Source organism: Zophobas morio, unplaced genomic scaffold, assembly GCF_036711695.1.
Source record: "Zophobas morio isolate AGI-343-1 ecotype UQ-CSIRO unplaced genomic scaffold, CSIRO_AGI_Zmor_V1 ptg000004l, whole genome shotgun sequence".
In the NCBI taxonomy this organism is placed as follows: Eukaryota; Metazoa; Arthropoda; class Insecta; order Coleoptera; family Tenebrionidae; genus Zophobas; species Zophobas morio.
In genome coordinates this window covers 13,946,463-13,958,025 of record NW_026972109.1, presented here as the reverse complement: position 1 = coordinate 13,958,025, position 11,563 = coordinate 13,946,463, and the positions used below count along the sequence as shown (strand labels likewise).

At 35.6% G+C, this 11,563-nt stretch overlaps 1 protein-coding gene across 1 annotated transcript; it reads right to left on the bottom strand.

Moving 5' to 3' along the window:
• Nucleotides 1–1,622: 1,622 nt before the first annotated feature.
• Nucleotides 1,623–2,380, bottom strand: LOC135136058 (uncharacterized). The gene is made up of 4 exons (XM_064065187.1): nucleotides 2,375–2,380; nucleotides 1,977–2,306; nucleotides 1,772–1,819; nucleotides 1,623–1,730 (listed from the first exon to the last, which is right to left on the bottom strand). The coding sequence occupies exons 1-4, from the start codon at nucleotides 2,378–2,380 to the stop codon at nucleotides 1,623–1,625; spliced, it is 492 nt and encodes a 163-aa protein (XP_063921257.1).
• Between the last annotated feature and the right edge of the window lie 9,183 nt (nucleotides 2,381–11,563).

The window sequence follows — 11,563 nt, the reverse complement described above, 5'->3', positions numbered from 1 at the left end:
CGGCGGCCGCACGGCGTTCGCTAAAGAAAAGCCTGGAAGTGGAAGTCGCGATGGGTGCTCTAGAATAAACCTAGAGACGGTGACGACGACTGTTCGAGAAGGACTTGCATACGGTTCCTGCAACAACCCCACCCTTGTAATGAGTTGGGTAGTATGGGTGTGGCGTCTGTGTATTGTCGATATGGGGATGAGATTGGACCGTATTTGGAATAGATGAGGAAGGTGGTGGTTGGATGTGAGGGAAAGGCGATGATGATAGGTATGGACACCAATGCCGTCTCCCCCCTGTGGTATAGTAAGTATGTGAGGACAGGTCGTGAGAGTGAGAGGAGGGGTCGGGAGTTGAAATCTGATCTGTTCACTTTTAGCGGACCAATGGAAGAGTTGGACATTGACCTCACGGTAGTGAATGGTGGCTGGTTGGAGAGGTTTGTGTGTGACACGTGGGAGGTTAAGGAAGACTGGGGTGTGAGTTACCACAATTGTGTATTGATCGGTGTGGAAGGTGTGCGGGCGAAGATCAAAGCGAAGATAAAAAAAGAGGACCATGGGAAACGTCAACTGGGAGATGTTCAAATTGGAATTGGGAGGGAGGCCTATATGACCAGTCCTGAAAGCTTCGCGAGAATCCTGGGTGGGGAGCAGCTAGAAAGCTATAGACAAGGCGACAAAAAGGTTTGTTAAAGGTAAAGGTAAAAGAGCAGCCTGGTGGACCGAACAACTAAAAGATTTAAAAGGTCGAGTTGCAAAAACACGAAAAAAATGGCAGAGAGAGGAATTTGGACGGAAACGAGAGGTGCAGGTTCGAGTATCAAGGCTTGCTCAGACATTATAAAAAGGCCATCAAGGAGACAAAGGTCTTATGGTGGAGGAATTTTGTCCGGTTTTTCGGCAATGCAGGTCCGTGGGGTGCAGTTTATGAGTGAGAAGAACGAAGGACTGGTAGGCGTATGGGACGGAACGTGGAGGGATACAATGGAGATGTTGAGAGAGTTTTTCCCAGTTGACGTTCCCGTGAACTATGAATTGTATGAAGGGGTGGAGAGAGTGAATTATGATAAGGTTGAAAGCAGGGTGAGGAGTATAAGGAAGAAGAAGTCACCGGGAATGGATGGTGTGATGCCTGAAATGATGGGGCTTGTGTGAAAGACTGTTCCGGAGTATGTGTTGAAGGTGTTTAATGCATGTATGGGAGAAGGATGGGTTCCGGACGAATGGAAGGTAGCGCGACTGGTCATCCTCTTGAAGGGCATGGATAAGGGTAGGTCATTACGGAGGTCGTATAAACCTATCTGCCTTTTGAGTGTGATGGGAAAAGTGTTGGAGAGAGTACTGGTGGGGACATCGGCGAGGGTACTTGAAATATTATTATTATTATGATTAGAAAAAAATGGAGCAGAGGTCAAAGACCTATTATGCTCCTTCAAATAAATTTTCCTAAGTAGAGTTACTGATCCAATTTGTTCTTAAACATATTAATAGTTGTCACATTTACGATTTCACTATGCAAATTATTCCATTCATCAAACACCCTGTTAGGAAAGAAAAACCTTCGAACATTAGTTCTAAATGATTGCTTTTTTAATTTGTAAACGTGCCCTCGCAATTGGTTAGTATTCAATTCAAAAAGGGTTTTGAGGTGGCACACATTTGGATTGCGAAAAATCTTGTAAACCATTATCAAGTTTCCCCTCTTCCGTCGTTGTTCCAATGATGTAAGATTTAGACATCTTAATCGGGTTTGATAATTTTGTGTTCTATAACCCAATACCTTTTTTGTAGCCCTTCTTTGAACTTTTTCCAGCAATTCCTTATCTCGCTGTAAAATTGGTGACCACACAACATTGGTGTATTTCAAAATTGGCCATATATACCTACGACTTAAACAATTTCAGAAATGTATCTCGTGAAGGGTGTGTAAATGCATTGAATAACATATAGGATGCAGAATTTGCTCTTCGTGCGACGTAAGCCACTTGATTGGACCAAGATAGATCAGATGTTATTATAACACCTAAATCATTTTGACTATCCACCATCTTTACTGCCTCATTATCTATCATGTAAATGTGTTTGGGGTTGTTGGTACCCAAGTGCAATACTTTACACTTGCCGTTATTCAACGGAATCAACCAGTCTAAGCACCAGCGGTAGACAGTATTTAAATCCGTTTGCAGTTCTCGATAATTTAGAATAGGATTAGCATACAGTTTACAGTCATCAGCATAGAAAGCATGATTTGACGAAATTAAATGAGGTAAGTCCGATATGTAGAGGATGAAAAGTAGTGGTCCCAATACAGAACCCTGCGGGACACCAGACACAACCACCCGTTCAGAGGATACCGAATCGCCCACTCTGACGTAAAACTTACGACCATGAAGAAATGATCTGATCCATTTCAATAATGGGCCTCGAATCCCAAAATTATCTAATTTAGTAATTAAACGAAGATTAAATAAGAAGGTCGAGGGCTCAGTTCGGATTCGTAAAAGGATTGGGAATACAGGATAGGAGTAAAACAGGTTGTGGAGTGGTCGGAAAAGAAGTACGTGTTGGGAATTTTTGTTGATTTTAAAGGAGCGTTTGATAATCTGAGCTGGAATACAGTGTTGAGTAAATTGATGGAAGTTGGGTGTAAGGAGATCAAAGTTTGGGCGAGTTATTTTAGAGATCGGAAAGTATGTGTGGTAGGAGGAGCAAATGAGGTGGAAAGGAAGGTGTGTAGAGGATGTCCACAAGGATCTATCTGTGGATCGGCGGTTTGGAATGTTCCAAACAATCCATCATTATGTAATGATGGATGGATTGTTGGAAGAGATTTGAAGAAGGGGTGTGTGTGGCGTATGCAGATGATCTGTTGTGTATGATTGAGGCGGATAATAGAAAGGAGATTGAGGATGCGGGAACGGAAGTGATGGAAATGGTGGTTGCTTGGGGGAATGGATTGGGTGTCGATATCTCCAGGGAGAAAACGGTTATGATGCTTCTGAAGGGATCGTTGTCTGACTCGAGATCGCCGAATGTGAGGGTTCAGGATAAGCGTGTGAAGTATGTGAAAGAGGTGAAGTATCTGGGTATAAGAATTAGTGAGCGTATGAATTTTAGACCGCAAGTCGAGAGTCTGGGAGGTAGGGTGATCAGAGTGATGGGGAAATTGAGGCGTGTATTTGAGGAAAGAATGGGATCTGGATAAATGAACGGTACGAGTGATATATAAAGGACTAGTGGTTGCGTGTGCTTCGTTTGGTGTGGGGGTATGGTGTGTTGTGTTGAGGTTTGGATATGCGGGGGAACAGGTGTCAAAGGAGTCTGTTGTATGGGTGTATAAATCCATTCCAGTCGGAATTATTGTGTACATAATCGCTGAATGATTAATTGCTCGTCTAAATTTGAGTTACTAAAAAATAAATTGTTGAGTTTTACCCACGCCGATTTTATTCACAGATCAACGTAACATTATCTTCAGCAAAAGGATACTAAGAATAAGAAATAATAATAAAATAAAATAAAATTGTGTCATCCTATCTGACCCTAAAAGATATTGTATCAGTAACAGGTAGAATCCCGAAAGATTTAAAACTCGTATTTCATTCCAAAAAAATCTACAAAAACAGATTAAAAATGAAATAAAACGTGAAAAGCAAAAGAAACATTACGTAAATAAAAAAAATTCTGTCGGCTATCGTCACTAATACCACTATTGTGTCATCCAACATCTCACGTCATAAAAATTTAGTGCATACAAAATTAACGTTCTGAGTATAAGTAGTCTTGTCTAAATAAATAAGCTACTTTTGTCAGTAAAGCTACCCGGGATTAAATGAATAAAGCTCTGTAAAAGTTTTAAAAATCTGTGGGTTTTTTCGTCTTGATTTTTGTTTTTGTTGCATATGTTAAAAAAAAAAAACATATACATAATAGGCGACGAGAAGTTTCTCTGAAAATTTATGAAAAGATATCTCATATTTTAACAATACCACCATATTATCTCATGTTAGACACCAAACTCAAGATGAACGTTTAGATATCTCCACATTCGTCTTCAACGACGTTTAATTTCGTGTCTATTTGCATTACAATTAAGGCTATAGGCAGTAGAAACGTTCTATATTTCAACATAAACTTAACAGCGACAAAAAATCCCGCCTCACCACCCAATAAAACCAAAAAGCAGCCTTCCTCTGTCCAACTTGCCTTAAATCATTAAATCTACGTCCGACCGAGCAACTTAATTAGAAAAGTATCAACCCGAAACCGATGTAGGGAGGTGCCGGTCCGACCTCCCCGCCGCGATTCGGTTCGCATTTCGGTTTTTGCAGACGTTCAAAGAATGCCCTAACGAGCAAATAAAAAAGCGTATCTTATTAATAAGTAATTCGGGCCTTTGCCGGTGCGTCTCACTGGGAGTCGACAAGAACAAGTTGGCGAGGTCAAGGATAGAGGGCGGCGTGTGCAACCCCATAACTCTGCTGCGAACTGTAACTCTGCGTGTAACGCAGCAGGAGCTGCACTCTCGGCTCGGACAACTTTTCGACATACAACACAACAGCAACAACAGAGTTTTTATCGGAAAGGCGTATCGTTTGCTTTACGGCCGCCGTGAGTTGCTCGGAAGGGTTTCGTTATTTTTTCGAAGCGTGGGAAGTGGTGAGTTGTGGAGGTGGCGAAATTTACTAATCTGGATTTTGTAGGTGGTGGCGTAACATTCAAACATGTTCGATGTCTAAAGAATATTTTTTTAGTTTTGTTCTTTAACATAAACAAATATGGATGGGTTTTTCTCAGATACCATCAACATAGTTTTTTATGTCACCCATGCCCATGGAGTGTCAATTTTATCAAAGGAGGCGAAGCTGTGGCAAAATAACACTGAGCACGTGATGCATACGATATTATTTTCCACGGCTATAAAAACGTACGTTGGATGGAAATTAATTAGGAGGGAAAAACGTTCCACGAAAAATGTATCAGAGCTATGGAATTCAAAAAATAGTATTTATACCGATGTATAAGATACTTAAGACATTTGGCCGTACCCAACTTTCTTTCTTTATTCTAATTTTCTTAGTAAAATTATTTGTCATAACTGAGCTGGTATCATAATTATATGAATTAAACGACTACCGCTTCTTAAAGAACTACCTAAATCGTTATCATAAGTGACGAAATTATTAGCCACAGTGTAAAACCCTGAGGTTCTACGCAAACAACAGTTTCCTATGAGTAGCTGTTATTGATTTCACTGGTTAATTTTGGTGCAAAAATGCAATCTAAAAGATATATGTAGCATTCAATTTTGCAATTCCAAAATTAAATTTAAAATGTTACACAATTTTGGTGCTTTTCCTCAAAAGTTTGGATGTCCACGGTTAAAAAGAAGACATACTCATGAACCACAGGTATAGAAATATGTTATTTTATAAAATTTAACTAGGAGATACTTTGAAGAATTTGATATGACGTAGGTAATCAAATTGTTCGTAGGAATGATCAGACAAACTATAGTTCTTCACGTTAAAATTTCACAATAATCCAGTAGTTTCAGAGATTATTTGTCTAATAATAATGTAACCAATAGACTACAGACGACAGACGACAAATAACAAGCCGGCAGAAACGGGGATACTATTTTTTCATGCTGTAGGGGTTATGAAACGTTGAGGAAATAAGAAATTAGCTGTTGCTGGATGAACCCCTTGACAATACTTCCTTAGCTTACGATCGGGAAACAAATCAAAATTTTACAACCAAATTTTACAATGTATCTATCCATCCTCATGTATTTAGTATGAAACAATTTACTATCACCAAATGCTTTTTGATCAAAAATGGTTGATTTGTTGATAATTGATTGGAAACAATTTTTGATAAAAGTCGCGATAAAAAGAAATTGACTTTCAGAATTGCCCAGTGGGCGGATAAGATTTCACAGTGGACAGAATCTGCAACCATTTCATTCGATCTTTTGCTGAAACCAGTTTTGCCAAAGCAGGAAGGTGTTGGTGACTATTAAATAACCAAAGTTACAGATCAGAACAACAATCCATGCGTCGAAATTTAAAGCCATATGGTCAACATTACACCTTTAGGTTAGAAAATAGAAACAGAAATTAAGATCAGTGGACCAGATGAGAACCTTTACCATGAAATATTAATTAAAACGAAGGACAAACTTAAATATTTTACTAAAAATATCAATTGCTAGTTACAGCTGTATCGTCACCGTTTCAGTTGCGATTTTACTAAATTCTCATAAATATTCATTCGTCAGTTAATGTACATTTGACTAGTCAAAATTTTGGATTAAATTAAGTTTACTCTGATTAGACTTCTTTCGAGTTTTTTTGTGATTCACAGTTTTTTAACTTTTAAGAGCAATGACATGTGCTTTTATGTGTTTATTTTAACGGAAACAAAGCAATGTCCCTTTAGGTAACAACAAGTTTTTCGTATGATAAAATATTTTTATTCTTTTTGTTTACCTTTTCCGTGTGTTACTCGGATTGGAGTAAACGTGACTTTGCATGCTCGCACGGCTTTGTCCGATTATGAATTCTTACGGACACGTAGATGTTTCACGTCAAAATTTTAAAACTTCCTCATTTTTGCTCTGACTTTTTGCCCATTTCATGGTTTAAAAAATTCACTGTTGAAAACTCTATACATACTTGAATATTTTCCAAATCTTTAAGTAAATGACAATTTGTCAATAACTGTCTCAATTGACGGCAATTCTGGCACGGGCGGCTCATGAGTTGAGAAGTTAATGAGGCAAACACCAGATGCTCAAATATCTAAATATCGAAAATTACATACAAACATTAGAGAAAGAGTTAGAAACAAAAAGCAAACTGAAAAACGTGTAATGTGTAATGTTTCTATGCCGCAAAATCAATTTCTATTTGATTATTTTTTTTTTTTAATTTTTGAATTTTCAATTTTTCGATCTGCAGTTTTTCGTATTTTCAACTTTTGGGTTTTTCAATTTTTGATTTTTGAACTTCAGTTTTACGATTTTGTCGTTTTTAGTTTTTCAATTTTTATATTTAAATAATTTTAAATTTATTATTTTGAATTGAGAGTATATGTATTAATTTCGACAATGACAACAAAGCACATCGGTGTCATTCAAATGTTGTTATTTTCGCCACGTTTATTTACATTGTTGTGTTAACTGAGGATTTTTTAGTAGCACCCATTTTCGAATGTTTAAAAATTAGGTAGGTATACAGTTTTTTGGTTTTACGATTTCTCAGTTTTTCGGTTTTTATTGTGCAATTTTTAAGTTGTACAATAAGTTTTTGGGATTTCAATGATTTATCAACATTTGATTTTTTTCAATTTCTCGATTTTAGAGTTAGTTCGATTTCTCAATTTGCAGATCGTTTATTCAGTTTTTGGATTATCCAGCTTCTCGATTTTTATTATTTCAATTTTCAAATTCTCCATTTGTGAATTTTTGTCTCTTCAATTTTTCGACTTTACAGTTTTTCGATTTTAGGGTTTCTAGTTTTCAATGTTTAATTTTTCATTTTTACAATTTTTGGTATTTATTTTTTGATTTGCAATTTTTCCTTACTTTAATTAATTGAGATTTCAATTTTTAATTTAGGTTTTAAATTTTCCAGGTTCTCAAATGTTTAATGTTTCATTTTCCCATATTGTAATTTTTAAGTTAATTCAAAAAGAACAAATTTATTAAAAGTGAAATGTTCACGATTTTACAGTCTCTGGAGTTTTCAATTTTTATATTTAAATTTTTCTTAATTAATTAATTTTTAATTGCTTTGACCGCGTTTGTTTATACTGTGTTCACTGAGAATTTCTTTAATAGCACCCATTTTTGAGTTTTTAAATTCCTTAGTTTTTCGATTTTCCAATTTTTGTTAGATTTTACAATTTTTAGATTTGCAATTTTTCGATTTTATAGTTACTTAGATTTTTAACTTTTTCGATTTAGAATAATCAATTTTACAGTCTTTCGATTTTACAATTTTTCGCTTTCAAGTTTTCTAGTTTACAATTTTTCGAATTTTTAGATTTTCGATGTTGCAAATTTTCGTTCCTTTGGTTTTTCTATCTGCAATTTTTTGTTTCTTGGATGTTCAGATTTTTTAAGTTTCCGGTTTTTCAATTTTTCGTTCCTTTGATTTTTCGATTTTTCACTTTATAGATATTTTAATTTTCCTTTATTTGAATTAAACGACAATTAAAATTTTCTTGTCTTCAATTTTTTGTCTTGCAGTTTTTCTAGTTTTCAATTTTTAGTCTTTTCAAATTTTAGCTTTTAAATAATCAAGGTCTCGTTTTTGCGTTTTTAAATTTTGGACAAAAACAACAAGTTTATTCCAACTGAAATTTTGAAAAATTGTAAAGCTCTTTTATTTTCGATGTGTTTCTTCGAAAAATGGGAACATCCAAAATAAAAACAAAAAAATTGGAAATCTAACAATTGAAAAAACAAGAAAATAAGACATCGGAAAATTGAGAAATCTAAAAATAATAACGAAATATTGAAAAATCGAAAAATTCAAAAGCGCAATAATATCTAAAAATTAAAAAATGGAAACTGAAAACTCAAAAAATTGAAAATCAAAAAATTAGGGAAACGAAAAACTAAAAATCGAAAAACTGAAAATTCGAAAAATTGAAAAATTGAAATTTTAAATTTGAAATTTCAAAAAAAAAGTACAATATGAGAAATTGAAGAACTGAAAAATCCAAAAGTAGGAAAATTGTGGAATATAGAAACTGCAAATCTTAAAGGCGAAGTAACGTAAAACTAAAAAATTTAAAAATTAAAGTGAAAAAAAATTACAAATCAAAATATTGGAGAAAGGAAAAATTAAAAATCGAGGTACGGAAAATTTGAAACACTGAAAAAACGAAAAAAGTAGAATCCGAAAGTTGAAAACCAAAACTTTGCTAATCGAAAAATGGCTTTACCGAAAAATTCGAAGAGTTGCATTACGGACAGGCTACAAATTAAATGACATCAATTTTACGCACACTAGAGAGGAAAGATTCGAGTCCGTCCCTGTGTGGTGTGTTGAAGGGCACTGTTTAATCATGGGGAAAAAATTATTGTCCATAATAAAAACAACCGTCCTCTGGAGTCTAAGATGTTTGTAACTTCATCTAAAATTTTCTGATATAATATTTCTCAAGCTTTGCAAACATTCTTAAAACTTTTTTAATTAGAAATTTAAAATTTTCTGAAATTTATGAAAACAAATTTTTAAAATTTTCGCCATAAATCCGAAGTGAAATATTTTTTTCTGACCGAAACTTCACAAAAACGTCGGATCCACAACTTCAAACCCATGATGTCAACATTTCTACATTTACATGACGAAATCGCGTTTTTTTTGCGTTGTGGATTTTTAGTTTCCGTCTTATTTCAAAAACACTCATCTTCCCGACGTTGTGGGTGCTGTTGAAATTCCAACTTTTCGTAAGAGGATGTGCGTCAATTGTTCGTTTTTGCCTGACCTATACATTCCAAACAAATTTGTCAACAAAATGTTTTGCCAGCATACTTTAACATAAAAGGAAAAGAAAAAAAGTTGATTAAAACAAAAACTAGAAGTTGAAAAAGTGACACGGTTTCATTATAACATTAATTTCGGCGTACGATCAAATTTATTTGCATAAACAAATGTCATGTTACATTTGTAACCGCTTCAGTGGTTAGAGGTATAACTACCAGTCTAATTATTTTCAAAACTGTACTTTCAGTAAAAGGTATCCGCTGTTTCTACGAAACCTGTAGTTTTCGGTTAATAATTTTCTGTATTTTTTTGTAAAATATTTCCATGGGTACAATTTTGGAGCTGTTATTAGGGACAAACGGAATCTTTGTGACACAGATTTAACGTTGTCAAAAAATTATTTACAAAGTAGCAAAACATGCTATACAAACTTGCTGAAAAAATACAATGTAAACGACACCCACGCGACTCAAGATATTTTTCTTAATGAAATACAAGTTGTAACAGTTACGGTACACTGAAATTTTAATAGTACGTTCCTGGCAGGAGATTCTACCTGCTACCGGTAGAGTGTCATTTATTAACGTCTTTAAGTTCACAGGCAATAAAATTTTACTGGATACAAGAACAACGATCTAACGGTACAAGATTGTTACAAACTCACTTTGAACAAAGAAAAAACACACGATACCTATGGAAGTACCACGTTGTTTATTTTAAAGGAAAGTTAATAGGGAACCAGATACTATCAAAGAAAAAATTTTCATGTTCGCAATGGGAGCTGTCGACGTACATTCAGATCTTTGTTTCCTCGCCGACGACAACGAAATAATTTTTCGACTTGCAGTGTGCAGACACCAGACCATAGAAAAGTCGACGCTCGGTTCCGTAGGATTGTTCGGCCGTGGAGACAGGAAGAAGAAATTGTTGTACGCAGAAAATATGCTCATTAGGTCTTGTTCGTGTGTAATTGTTTCTGTAATAACAAAGCGCTCGGGGTTCATAAACTCCGGTCGTTGGTCTCACCGCTTAATTTCCACCTGAACATTCCTTACCATTTTGCACAATTATCCGTCGATATTTGCGCTGCTCACCGAGGGACGTCTTCAATAATCTGGAGTTTAATTCTAAGTAAATGGTCCATCGTTTTATTTGAACGACCTCTCAGGGTCGGGCCGGCCGGATCGGATGCAAATCGGCCCATTAACTACCCAATTCGCTGAGGGAAACGTACCTTCGCGTAAAATATTGCCGGCCGATATACGCGCTGGGACTTTTAATTGCTGCACCGTTATTTTTTTAACTGATGATTCCGTTTAATTAATCGTTTACGATTTCGTCTCGTTTTAATTAAGGCGAGATTATGAGACAGGTCGCACATCAAAGGTGGATCGCGGCGATATCTTGTAGAAATATTGCTTCGGTTTTTTGCAAATCGCATTCCTAGGATCACGACTTGGAAACTAGTTGCAGCAAAGCTTGAGTGTTTTTGAAGACTTCTTATCCCCCGTGAGTCCACAAGGTCTTATTTTAAAAAAGAGTAACTCTGGGATGCAATTATTTTAAAAGACGGTTGCGCCGCCACAATAAATTACCTCAAATTATTAAAATGATTCCGTATAAATTAGGATGAAGGGCAATAAGTTTTTTCTCGAGCCAGGGAAGTGCAACAGTACAAATTTGCACCAGATTTCTGAATGATGATTAATTACTGAAGAAATCGCTGGTGGCTTTAATGCGGTAATTTGTTATAACCGCAATGTCAGCGCCAGATTTAGTTGAAATGTTAAGTATGCACGTTTTCTTCTTTTTGAAACAATTTGTCAGAGAGCTGCGTTCTAGAAATAAAAATGACAATACAGAAACGTTTTAAAGGTCATCCATAACAAGATTACTGATAGTTTAACTAAAAATCACGGCATTTCAAAAAGTTGACACGACAACGGGTCACAGAAAGGAAGAAAGTTCTAAAAATTGGTCTAAATTTATTTAGACAGGCCCTCGTCTGCCCCTGAAGTACAAGCAAATAAATCTAGTTGCTCACAAAGATAGGTGTGGACTGTTAAATT

Coding starts and splice junctions, on each gene's coding strand:
- LOC135136058 (XM_064065187.1), bottom strand. Junction 1,820..1,976: donor ATCTATCTTGGTCCAATCAA/GTGGCTTACGTC, acceptor CCAATTTTACAG/CGAGATAAGGAATTGCTGGA. Junction 1,731..1,771: donor AAAGAAGGGCTACAAAAAAG/GTATTGGGTTAT, acceptor AACCCGATTAAG/ATGTCTAAATCTTACATCAT.